Source organism: Bufo gargarizans, chromosome 3 (assembly GCF_014858855.1).
Source record: "Bufo gargarizans isolate SCDJY-AF-19 chromosome 3, ASM1485885v1, whole genome shotgun sequence".
Lineage (NCBI taxonomy): Eukaryota > Metazoa > Chordata > Amphibia > Anura > Bufonidae > Bufo > Bufo gargarizans.
This window is the reverse complement of record NC_058082.1, coordinates 384,359,877-384,373,336: the sequence shown is the minus strand read 5'-3', so window position 1 is coordinate 384,373,336 and position 13,460 is coordinate 384,359,877. Positions and strand designations below refer to the sequence as shown.

Here is a 13,460-nt window from a genome sequence, read left to right as displayed (position 1 = left end):
ACCGCCTGCATTCTGCTGACTGCGGATGCGCAGGACAGTTCGATCGCGCGCCCGGCCGTCACGCTGTAATAGGCAGTGTACCGCGCATGCTCTTGAAGAGCCCTATCTCGGCATCACGGCAGCATGTCAATCTAATTCTAGAGAAGAGGGATAAGAGGCAGGTGTAGCTTTACTTGAAGCAAGGAGGCCGCTGACCCCTTGACTTCAAGCCTGACTCGGAGACAGTGTCAACCGTCGTTAAAACAGCGTTTTTATCAAGTATGAAGAAACACAAAGGGAAGAAAAACATGATTAGCAACACACTGGGGGATACTGTAAGGTACTGTGGTCGGTTTAATATGCGTTTTGCAGGTGACAGGTTCCCTTTAACTTTGAGCATAATTTCCTCATCCATGTTTGTTTGCTTGAAAAAGACTCCATGAGGGGTTGAAATGTCATATTTTGGATGGATTAACATGGCACTGAGACTGTAAAGCAACATTATCAGTACGCAGTATTTTTATTTATTATAAAGTACATATAAAATGTTTACAGCTATCAATATTTTGTCTGTAATCCAGTTGAACTCCTTTCTCATAACAGGAATTGATGTCAACATAACAGACAGCAAAGGAATGACTGCACTAGACATTGTCCAGGAGTTGCCGTCTCAGAAGAGCCAGCAGATAGCTTCACTTATACAGGGTAATACAGCTGCTGTTCCACATACACATCCATGGAAGCATATAAAAAAAACGATCAAGGCAGTTGGAAGCTGAAAAACTTATCAAATTGCACGAATAGAGAGACTTCAGTTCCAGTTAGTTCCTTGAATACAGCAGAGTAATGGGTAAAAAAAAAAATCCTCAAAGGCGGGTTGCTTGTGAAGACTGGAGTTTTGCTAGACTATTAAGTCCTAATACTCAAGTTAAGCCAGTAAGCACATAGATCTACCTTTTTTCCCATTTGCTTTTTAAAGGCAATCATGTCTGCATTAACATCACTATAATCCAGCCACAATGCCTGGTATGGTTGTCTCAGTAGATTATGTGCATAACTGTATTCCCAATTTGTTACTGCAATCCAGTTAAAACATGTTTTTAATCCATGTGCTAATTATATCTTATAGGGGTTGTTCAGGATTTTGATATCGATATCTAATTTGTGGGGGTCTGACACACACACACCCCTGCTGATAAGCTATTTAGTTGCATCTCTGACCCTGGCACTACACAGCTCTGTCCATTGTGTGCTTTAAAGGATAACTGTCACACTTAGACCCTAATTTCAACTTTCATATATGTAGTTACTAATAACATGATATTCCAGAATCGGTTACTATTAGACTGACTTACCCCATATTTAAAAAGATTCAGCCCTTAGCAAGCAGTCTGCATAAAACTGCAATTTCACTATTCAGTTAAGATGGCCGCCACTGCCCTCACCCTGATGCTAATCCCGCCTGCCCTCACTAACCAGTAATAATAGCCCCCCAAAAGTGTCAGTAACCAGAGCCCTCCCCCTAAAGGGTTAATCTCCTGCGGCACAAAGGGGTCCTCTTACCACATGTTGCTTTCATTTATACACTGAGCAGACTGCAGATCTCCCTTCCCTGCTCTGCGCTGATTCAGCTCTGCATTGTCCCAGTCTGCTGAGTGAGGGAGCGTCTGCCAAGCGCAGGGACAGGGAGAAGTGCACACAGCCCAGGCACTGTTATCAGCTGCTGGGGAGGACCTGGCTTTAATCATTTACTCACAGTCCCTGGCTGTCAGTAATGTGACCTTGCACGCAGCCTGCTTTTGCGTCCTCCGTCCTTCAACAGATAGATGGACCATGCCTAGCAACCCTATTTTAAGCATAGGTAAAAATAGGGAACAAAACTGTGGAATTAAGGGGTAATTGAATACACAGTGAAAAGTTGAAATTAGGGCCACCAAGTAAATATTAATCACCACAATCCAATACTCAAAAAATGATTTAAAAAAAAATGACAGTTATACTTTAAAGTGAGCAGTGTTGAAGTCACAATTGTCCTAGGTCAGTGATGGCGAACCTTTTAGAGACCGAGTGCCCAAACTGCAACCCAAAACCCACTTATTTATTGCAAAGTGCCGACACAGCAATTTACCCTGAATACTACAGTCCAACATATTATATCTTCCATGTACTTTATCATTAGCTATAACAGCCTGCCTACATTCTGTGCGCTGCCTGTGCTGTTCATAGTGCGCCCTGCACTGATGAATGGCAGGAAAAGTCTAAGGCATATTGGTACGCCATAGACTTTTTCCAGGGCATGGGTGCCAACAGAGAGGGCTCTGAGTGCCACCTCTGGCACCCGTGCCATAGGTTCGCCACCACTGTCCTAGGTGGATTGTTGGAATTCTGATGGCAGCAGTCTTACTTGTTTTTTGTTTTTGTTTTGTTTTTACTTAAATTTTGCCTTGCGTGGACAGATTATTTCTCTTTGTCTTCTCTTTATCTGCTGTGCTATTCTTGTATATTTTTTGCATCGCTGGGCAAGTAGTTATGCGGATAAAGACTCTCAGCTGTATTCAGGTGTGGCATGTTTATCACTGCATTGCCAAATATGAATCAAACATCTAGTTCAATTAATGGTATAATCCAGGCGTGGGGAACCTTTATGCTGCCGAGGGCCATTCGGATATTTGTAACATCGTTCGGGGGCCATACAAAATTCACAACTAAAAAAATTTGATTGCTATACTGATCAGACCTGACCTGTTTACCTACGACTGGATGGCTGGTGGTGTGCCCTTAGCCATGAACGAGGGTAGGCCTATAAGGGGGCAAAAAGAAAGCCAGGTAGCGTAGAAAGGAGTTTATTAGAAATGCAGCAAGTCATGAAACCAAACTACAGAAGGCCTCCGATATATCCACGTGAGGGTTCGGAATGTACTGACCGTAACATAGAGAGTTCCAGCGACCCATTTTTTGAATGATGTGACCTGGAACATTGTGCTTTGAAGCTGCATATGCAGCCCCAATATGGAAAGAATGCCCCAAAATGGTTTTCGGTTCATACCCTAAACCGGCCGCTAGTAAGCGCATGTACAAAATAAACTGGGATGAAGTGATGGACCTAACCTTGAATGGGAGCAAAGGAGTGTCTTGGGCCGAGTCGCCCAAACCCACCAGTATCTTCTGGAAAACCTGAACCGGGCACCATTCATTGAAAGTCTGGAAGTACCTGATTTCTACCGGTGGCCCGACTTGGGACGTTTTGGTAGAAGCGAGGTACAGTACCAATTGGTCTTTGCACCGGACTCTGGCAGTGGTGCTGGTGAACTCCCCTTGCCATAAGAAACCGTAAAAGCTAAGATACATGGCTGCTTTGATAACTGTGCTTGAAAGGAGCCCCAAAGGATTGCCATCTAGGGAGGTGGATAATTTCCTGAAAAGCTCTCCTGATGCTGGCTGTCTGCGAGTGCCCGCTGCTCTTTTGTATGCCCCTGAGGTTAGCTTTTATCGCCTGTCACAAGAAAATCGTCCTACTGTCCGGATCTTCTAACGTGAGGAAATGCTGTACCCCGGCCAGGTATAATTTTATGGAGTTGTAGGAAAGTTTGAGTTCCGTGTGGCAGTACGCCAAAAAGGCCATGATGTATGCGGTCTTGCCAGTATTATGTCTTGGGTGAAGGAGTGTGAATCTGTTGAAAACATTCCAGCCGGTTTTATAATTTGTAGACTTGTTTATAGACAAAGTCTTTTGCACCAGATTTTTTGCTGAATCAATGTAACATTTTAATCCATGACCAATGTTTGGAAAGCTGGAGGGGATAAACCCGCTCGTTCCGCCTCCGGCATTGCCTGAATTAAAATGCAAAAATTAACCTTCTCCCGACCGCCTAAAGCAGGATTGCCTCATGCAGGCAGTTGGTCTGTTTCTCCTTGACGCGGCGGTGCGTCATCTCGCGAGACGCGAGATTTCCTGTGAATGCGCGCTCACAGGAGTGCAAGGTAAACTAGTTGATCTACAGCCTGCCAGCGGCGATCATTTGCTGGCAGGCTGTAGATGTGTTTTTTTTAACCCTTGAAAGGTATATCAGATGCTGTATTGTTAACAGCGCCTGATATACCTACTACCTGGTCCTCTGGTGGTCCCTTTTGCTTGGATCGACCACCAGAGGACACAGGCAACTCTTTAATAAGTAGCACCAAGCACCACACTACACTACACCCCCCCCCCATCACTTATTAACCCCTTATCAAACTCTGATCACCCCCCTGTCATTGATCACCCCCCTGTAAGGCTCCATTCAGACGCCCGTATGTGATCTGCAAAACACGGACACCGGCAATGTGCTTTCCGAATTTTGCGGATCCGTACATTGCCAGAACTATATAGAATATGCCTTTTCTTGTCCGCAATTGTGGACAAGAATAGGACATGTTCTATAGGCTCTACAAAAAACGCTTTGGCGCTATAAAGATCACTTTTGAGGGGCATGGCGAGTTCATAGAAGATTTTTATTTATTTTTTGGGCACAAGTTAGCGGAATTTTTTTTTTCTTACAAAGTCTCATATTCCACTGACTTGTGACAAAAAATAAAATCTCACATTAACTCACCATACCCCTTACGGAATCCAAATGCTTAAACATTTTTAGACATTTATATTCCAGACTTCTTCTCACGCTTTAGGGCCCCTAAAATGCCAGGGCAGTATAAATACCCCATAAGTGACCCCATTTTGGAAAGAAGACACCCAAGGTATTCCGTGAGGAGCATGGCGAGTTCCTAGAATATATTAAAAAAAAAATTCCGGCACAAGTTAGCGTAAAATGTTTTTTTTTTCTCTTACAAAATCATTTTCAACTAACTTGTGCCCAAAAAAATATATTCTAGGAACTTGCCATGCCCCTCACGGAATACCTTGGGGTGTCTTCTTTCCAAAATGGGGTCACATGTGGGGTATTTATACTGCATTTTAGGGGCCCTAAAGCGTGAGAAGTCTGGAATCCAAATGCCTAAAAATGCGCTCCTAAAAGGTACTCATTGGAATTTGGGCCCCTTTGCGCACCTAGGCTGCAAAAAAAGTGTCACACATGTGGTATCGCTGTACTCAGGAGAAGTAGGGCAATGTGTTTTGGCGTGTATTTTTACATATACCCATGCTGAGTGAGAGAAATATCTCTGTAAAATGACATCTTTGTTTAAAAAAATGGGAAAAGTTGTCTTTTACAGAGATTTGCACACTTTTTTGCAGCCTAGGTGCGCAAAGGGGCCCAAATTCTAAAGAGGTCAGCAGAGTGGGGCTGGCGCTGTCGGATTACGTGGTGAGGCATACACCAGCAGCGCAGCCCATCTTGGACCTAGTACCAGCACTGCCGTACAACATGGTGAAGTGGCGAGCACCAGAAGGGCAGTTGAAGCTGGTACGGTGGAGCATGCAGTAGTTCCCCCGTCGCAGCCACCGCACAGACAGGCCCGTAGAGTCCCTGAGGTGCTGGCAAACCCAATTCATCACATGCCCATGTTCTCTGCTGCCATGTCCAGGGCACGATTTGAGGCCATCCTGCGTTTCCTGCACTTTAGTGACAACAGCACCTCTCGTCCCAGAGGCCACCCAGCTTTTGACCGGCTCCACAAAATTCAGCATGACAGGTGCTCAGAAATTCAGTGCTGCTTCAAAATGCGGAAATTCAAATTTCGATTAATAACAAAAAAGTAAAAATGTCAGCAGCAAGGAAATACCACCAAATGAAAGCTCTATTAGTGAGAAGAAAAGGAGGTAAAATTCATTTGGGTGGTAAGTTGCATGACCGAGCAATAATCCGTGAAAGTAGTGTAGTGCAGAATTGTAAAAAGTGGTCTGGTCATTAAGGGGGTTTAAGCTAGGGGGGCTGAAGTAGTTAAATCGTGACAAGGCAACTGCTGCGACATTTTGTGTGAAAACATTCCAGCCGGTTTTATAATTTGTAGACTTGTTTATAGACAAAGTCTTTTGCACCAGATTTTTTGCTGAATCAATGTAACATTTTAATCCATGACCAATGTTTGGAAAGCTGGAGGGGATAAACCCGCTCGTTCCGCCTCCGGCATTGCCTGAAGTGGTCTGGTCATTAAGGGGGTTTAAGCTAGGGGGGCTGAAGTAGTTAAATTGTGACAAGGCAACTGCTGCGACATTTTGTGTGCTCTGGATGTGCCTGCATGTTATATGAAACTACCGCATGGTTGTCAGTGACGAAAACTACTGAAGATTTGGCCCATTGACTGCTACATTAGGTACACATCTAGCAATGGGGAAGACTTCAAAGCACGCTGAGCTGAAAATACTTCTTTGGCCAGGAACCAGCAAACCACTGATTCTCGCTGATTGCTGCGTAACCCGCAGAGGCGGCGGCGTCCGTAAGGATCGTCGCCGAGCGGGGCCCCATTGAGGAACGAACATGGAGACCCCATTCCAATTGGAGAGGTATGTATTCCACATTGCCAAATCTGCGAAAATGATTCTGGTGGCAAAATTTAACATGCCCAGAAAAGATTGCAAGTCTACTTTATAAAAAATTCTGGAACCTACTGATTTGGATAGCTCTTCTCTGATTATTTAGAGCTTCTCCTCCGGTAGCCTAGCTTCCATTTTAATATAAAACTATACCTAGGAAGGTTATTACCGTCGAGGGGCCTTCTACCTTTGAAGATGTGACAGGGACGTTAAGTTCAGAGAAGATCTGGAGAAGGGACCGGAGTTTGCTGGGTCTGCAGTCCAACAGGAAATCATCCAGGCAATGAATGACCAGCGGGCAATCACAGCAGTTGACTAAAATCCAATGCAGAGCCTGTGCAAATTGATCGAACAGTCAGGGACTGCTCTTGGATCCGAAGGTCAGACGGCTTGCAAAATAGTACAGGTCTTGCCATTTAATGCCGTGAAACTTCCAAAGCTGCGGGTGGATAGGCAAGAGCTTGAAAGCGTCCGCTATGTCTGCTTTGGATAGCCAGGTACCTCTGCCTACCCGGAGGATGAGATGGATGGCATCATCGACTGAGGAGTATCACATAGAGAATTCCTCTGAGGGAATTAGAGAGTTGAGGCTCGGAATGCTGGAACCATGAGGCGCAGAGAGATCGTAAATCGGATGTTTTTTATTGGATAATTTTTTAGCCACATTGCCAATGGGACTGACCCTCCAATAATTAAAGGGAACAGTGGAAAATGGCCCGATAAGGAACCCCTCTTTTAATTCGGACTGTATTAAGACTCCTACCGAGTCGGGATCCCTGGCGGCTGAGAGGAGATTAGGACTCCCAAGTGGACTAGGGAAGAGCGACTAGACCCGTGTGGAATCCCTCGGCAAACCCGGATATTAAGAAATGGACGAATCTGGAATTGGGATGGTCTTGGAGTGCTGCCAAGAGGTCCAAGTTAACCCCGGCTAGTCATGAGGTCCTGGATGAACGCTGTGGGCAGGCTATCAGTGGGTGGGCTCTGAAACAAATAGAGCAAATGTGCAGGGCTCTACATTTGTTGTAGTTACAGATGGCCATGTTGTAATTGTTGCAAATTTGGCTGTTGCCCAGGAAAACTATGGAGCGGCCCAATTTATCAGTGGATGGGGCAAGTCTCTGCAGAAAACCTGAGGTACTGGGAAGGAATCTGCTCTAAGAGACGGGAGGAACTGCATTAGGGCACCATTCCGAAGAGTGGAGGATGGAGTGGCAAGAAGCACATGCTGAAGCCCTGAGGCCAGCGAAATGGTGACAAAAGAGCTCCATATCCATGGAAGCCCAATTGGTGGTGTGCTGAAATTGACTAAGAGTGGCGGCCGCCTTATCGAAAAATGAGCGGTGGTAGTCGTAGAAGGAGTGGCCGCCATACTTGTGACCTAGATCCGTGACCCTGTACAGATAGGTGTCCAATTACTGTCTGACAACGCACAGTGTCAGGTCATAGTGCGCGTCAGGACACAACGTGGGGCTGGAAAAAGACTAGTGAAAGTGAGTACAGCTAGTGCAGCGCTGTTCTCAACTTCCTGTGGCTTCTGCATGCTAATGACCGCTTCCATAATGGAGCGGTCATTAGCATTTTCTCAATATGTTCTGGCAGGGGGCCTGGGGCCCACCTGAAATGGTCCCGTGGGTCGGAGGTTCCCCACCCCTGTTATAATCCATGGATATTTAATCATACTGCGGCTTTTTAGGTCCAAATAATTTGTTGCTCGATGGGTCACAAAAACCACTTGCAACGTGTGTGAATTTCCAATATCTGCAGCACTTTCCATTTATCTATAATAATCTCGGCAAGGAGGGTTTTCTTGGTCCATAAACTGTGCATTAGTAATGTTCTCCTGCTGTTTGTAATTTGTATTGAGATTGATATTGGTATTGAAGCATTTGTACAGATGTGCTGTCTTATTCCATTTTGTGCTATTACCCATTTGTATTTACTTGTGTCTTAAAGGTCACAAGTCAGTGAGGACAGCAGCAAGAGAGACAGAACTGAAACCTGCACCATTGCCTAGTAGATCTATGTGCACTGATTCTCAAGGGGGTAAATAAGCGTAAATATTTTCTTTTTTATGTTTTTTTTTTTTTTTACAATAAGAAAAAATATACTAAAAATTCTGCCAGTCACACACCCAAGTCTTGTATTTCATTGCACCATTTCACTTGAGATAACATACATGTTTGGCTGAAGAGGTCCTTGAATCAATAGCTAATGGCCAAGTTATCTTTTGGTGGTCTTACAGTTAAAGAAGCACTTCCACACAATGTGGATAGGAAGTCAATTTCTCTTTGTATTTCTATAGAACCCTCAATGGCCGTCTCATAGGAATGAATAGTGAAGGTAACTGATTTCCTGTTCTGTGTCATTCGGAAATCATAGTGTTGGTCAAATGACACAGCTAAGGATCAGAAGGGAGGTTATAACTTGCAAGTACAGTCACAGATTAGAAAATTACTTTCACTACAGTTTACATCATGTACCTTTCTAACAGTTCAGTGAAGAAACATTTTTGTGCTACTTTAATCGCCTCCGGACCGCTTAATGCAGGATCGGGTTCCGGAGGCGGCTGACTCGGGCACCTTCACACGCCGGAGCGTCATCTCGCGAGACGCCTACGCATGCGCATCGCCGGCCGGCAAAAGTTAGAGGACAAGTTTGTCATCAGCCTGACAGCCAATAATTGTCGCTGGCAGGCTGATGATTTTCAAAAAAGCAAATCAGAAGCCATATAACACCTTATATTTAAAAAAATAAGGTGTTACATTTCTTCTGTGCTCCTCTGCTGGTCCTTTTCGTCGGTTGGTTCCAGCAGAGGAGCACATTTCACAGTGAGTACACACCAACAGTACACTTAGCCCCAGATCACCCCCTATCACCCCAATTAACCCCTTGATCACCCCTTGATCGCCCCTGTCAATCACCTAGTGAAAGGGGAAAAAAGTCATCAGTGTAAACTGTCACTTTTTTTTTCACTAGTATTGATGGTTAGGTTTAGGATAGTTTTGTCCCCTTTGTTAGGCAGTTGGCGTCAGTTAGCGTCCAGCCCACCGCACCGCAGTCACTGATTCGCTGATTAGCATATCCCTACTCAGCATTGGTACTTTTATAGTATCTGTAAGTGATCAGAACTGATCACAGTCAGATCTATAATAGTATTAGTGTCACCTTAGCTCGCCCTCCACCAAAAAACGCAGTGTTTGCCCGATCAGGCCTGATCAGTCGCCCACACGGGCGTTCACCCACGCCCGCCCTGCCGGAGTGACAAAAAATTGGGGGATATTTTTTATCAATCGCAGCGGCTTCCGGTACTTTGCTAGCCTCCCATTTGTAAGGCAGGCTTGCTTTTTTTCTTGGGTAGTCTCGGGGAATACCCCCTAAATTTAGTTGCCCAAATGGCAAATAAGAGGTATTCTTCTGAAGAGGCCTACAGGCTTCTGACCCAGTCGGGTGAGGAATGAGAACCCTCATTTGACGAATCCAGTGGGTCAGAATATGAACTTGTAGAAAGCAGTGGCAGTCTGACCCAAAGTTCGGACGAGGAGGTTGAGGTCCCTGATACCACCAGGCGTACCCGGCCCTGTGTTGCTAGACCACATGTTGCGCAGGAGGTCAGCAGAGTGGGGCTGGCGCTGTCGGATTACCTGGTGAGGCATACACCAGCAGCGCAGCCCATCTTGGACCTAGTACCAGCACTGCCGTACAACATGGTGAAGTGGCGAGCACCAGAAGGGCAGTTGAAGCTGGTACGGTGGAGCATGCAGTAGTTCCCCCGTCGCAGCCACCGCACAGACAGGCCCGTAGAGTCCCTGAGGTGCTGGCAAACCCTGATTGGCAGCCCCCAACTTCAGCCGCACCTGTAGTTCCCCCTTTCACCACCCATTCTGGAGTTTGGGTTGAGACAGCTCAGATTGATTAGTCACTGGGATTTTTTGAGCTGTTCTTGACTGCGGAGCTCTTAGACTTAGTCGTGGCAGAAATCGGTATGCCACTCAATTTATAGCCGCCAACCCAGGAAGCTATTATGCCCAGTCTTTCCGGTGGAAACCCGTCCACGTTTTGAATGAAAAAAAATTCTGGGCCTAACAAAAATGCATGAATTGCGGTCATATTGGTCCCCAAACCCAATTCATCACATGCCCATGTTCTCTGCTGCCATGTCCAGGGCACGATTTGAGGCCGTCCTGCGTTTCCTGCACTTTACCCTGGGTTCACACCTGAGCGTTTTACAGCGCGTTCAAACGCGCTGTAAAACGCTTAAGACATGAAAACCAATGCTTCCCTATGGGAAGGGTTCACACCTGGGCGTTTTACAGCGCGTACGAACGCGCTGTAAAACGCCCGACGCTCAAACAAGTACTTGAGCTTCTTTGGGGCGTTTTGACGCGCGTTTGTGGCCATAGGACACTGCAGTCAATGACACAAACGCGCGTTTACTATTACAAAAAACGCGCATAAAAACGCGCGTAAAACGCGCGTTTGAGGAACGCTCAGGTGTGAACCCAGGGTGAGTGACAACAGCACCTCTCGTCCCAGAGGCCATCCAGCTTTTGACCGGCTCCACAAAATTCAGCATGACAGGTGCTCAGAAATTCAGTGCTGCTTCAAAATGCGGAAATTCAAATTTTTGTACCATAGTTTGCAAACGCTATAACTTTTACCCAAACCAATAAATAAACACTTATTGCATTTTTTTTTTTATCAAAGACATGTAGAACAATCAATTTAGATAAAAATTTATATAGAAATGTAGTTTTATTTGAAAAATTTTACAACTGAAATTTAAAAATGTCATTTTTTTTTTTGCAAAAAAAGCTGTAAATTTCGATTAATAATAAAAAAAAAAGTAAAAATGTCAGCAGCAATGAAATTCCACCAAATGAAAGCTCTATTAGTGAGACGAAAAGGAGGTAAAATTCATTTGGGTGGTAAGTTGTATGACCGAGGAATAAACCGTGAAAGTAGTGTAGTGCATAATTGTAAAAAGTGGTCTGCTCATTAAGGGTGTTTAAGCTAGGGGAGCTTAAAAGGGTTATCTGAGGCTTGAAAAGCCCTTCATATGCCCAGGTCCCTCACACTGATTCTACTCGGCTCCCTGTGCGGCTCCCAGTCCTTGCTATTGGCCACAGCTTTTGAAGGGAACGAGTGCGCCATGCTGGCCCAGCCTTCTCATCATTTTTTACCTTCTTGCTGTCACAACCACAGCGGTGAGCAGGTGTGTTTATCACCTAAGTTGTCCCATTCACTTCAACGGGACAGCTTGTTCCTGTACCATTAAATAGGAATGAGCCGTCACCTTGAAGTGAATGGGATGGCTAAGGGCTCTTTCACACTTGCGTTCTTTTCTTCCGGCATAGAGTTCCGTCATCGGGGCTCTATGCCGGAAGAATCCTGATCAGTTTTATCCTAATGCATTCTGAATGGAGAGAAATCCGTTCAGGATGTCTTCAGTTCCAGACAGGAACGTTTTTTGGCTGGAGAAAATACTGCAGCATGCTGCGCTTTTTGCTCCCACCAAAAATCCCGAACACTTGCCACAAGGCCGGATCCGGAATTAATGCCCATTGAAAGGCATTAATCCGGATCCGGCCTTAAGCTAAACTCCGTTTCGGCGCATTGCCGGATCCGACATTTAGCTTTTTCTGAATGGTTACCATGGCTGCCGGGACGCTAAAGTCCTGGCAGCCATGGTAAAGTGTAGTGGGGAGCGGGGGAGCAGTATACTTACTGTCCGTGCGGCTCCCGGGGCGCTCCAGAGTGACGTCAGGGCGCCCCACGCGCATGGATGACGTGATCGCATGGCACGTCATCCATGCGCATGGGGCGCTCTGACGTCATGCTGGAGCACCCCGGGAGCCGCACGGACTGTAAGTATACCGTTCCCCACTACTACTATGGCAACCAGGACTTTAATAGCGTCCTGGCTGCCATAGTAACACATAGTAAAACAGTTTTTCCGTATCCGGCATGTAATTCCGGCAAGTGGAGTACAGAATGGATCCGGACAATGCAAGTGTGAAAGAACCCTTAGGTGTAATTACGATCAATGAAAAAAAAAATAATAAATAATATATATATATATATATATATATATATATATATATATATATATATATATATATATATATATATAAGAAAAATAAATAACTGGCAGCACCACCAAAATAAAATGAGGTAAAGCGGGTGCAATGTCCGGATATGGTAACTGGTGCTTACCCACTTGATATAAAACAGAGAAACGGACTGCACTCCCAAGGGTCTTCAGTGAAAAAGGTTTATTCACCCATAGGTGGCACAAGCGACGTTTCGGCTCTCACATGAGCCTTTCTCAAGCATGATGCTTGAGAAAGGCTCATGTGAGAGCCGAAACGTCGCTTGTGCCACCTATGGGTGAATAAACCTTTTTCACTGAAGACCCTTGGGAGTGCAGTCCGTTTCTCTGTTTTATATATATATATATATATATATATATATATATATATATATATATATATATATATATATATATATATATATATATATATATATATATATACACACATACATACAGTTGTGTTCAAACTTATTCAGCCCCCAATGCTGTAAAGGGTTTTAGGGAATTTAGTGTACATTTGTAATTGTGTTCAGAATTAAATCTTACAAGGACTTTTTAAAGAACCAAATGCAACTAAAATTATGTCAATTGTTTTTGTAATACAGTCTTAAATGTTTTTTTTTTTGTGATTTCTTCATTGACACAATTATTCAACCCCTTAAAGACTACCACTCTTAAGAACAGAGGTTCATTCAAGTGTTTTCGATCAGGCATTGAAAACACCTGTGGATGTCAAGGAGCAGCAATCAAGCATAATAAGCACCAATTAGGCAGATTTAAAAGGACTGTGATACTCACCTCCTTCTAGACGTTTACTGGTGTGTTTACAAACATGGTGAAGTCAAGAGAATGGTCCAGGAAGACAAGAGAAGAGGTGATTTCTCTTCACAGGAAGGGCAATGGCTAAAAGAAGATTGC

The 13,460-nt window shown here is 44.7% G+C and overlaps 1 protein-coding gene across 5 annotated transcripts in view; it reads left to right on the top strand.

Moving 5' to 3' along the window:
* ANKS1A (ankyrin repeat and sterile alpha motif domain containing 1A) overlaps positions 1 to 13,460 on the top strand; it is a 731,235-nt gene that overhangs the window by 122,021 nt on the left and 595,754 nt on the right. For 4 of the 5 annotated variants that reach the window (XR_006388413.1, XM_044288189.1, XM_044288188.1 and 1 more), the window contains exons 6-7: positions 583 to 684; positions 8,405 to 8,494. Coding sequence is in view for 4 of the 5 variants with exons in the window: in XM_044288189.1 (XP_044144124.1) it covers positions 583 to 684; positions 8,405 to 8,494 (192 nt within the window). In the remaining variant the exon portion in view is untranslated. The remainder of the gene's footprint in view (positions 1 to 582; positions 685 to 8,404; positions 8,495 to 13,460) is intronic. The other variant, XM_044288191.1, reaches the window with a different exon arrangement.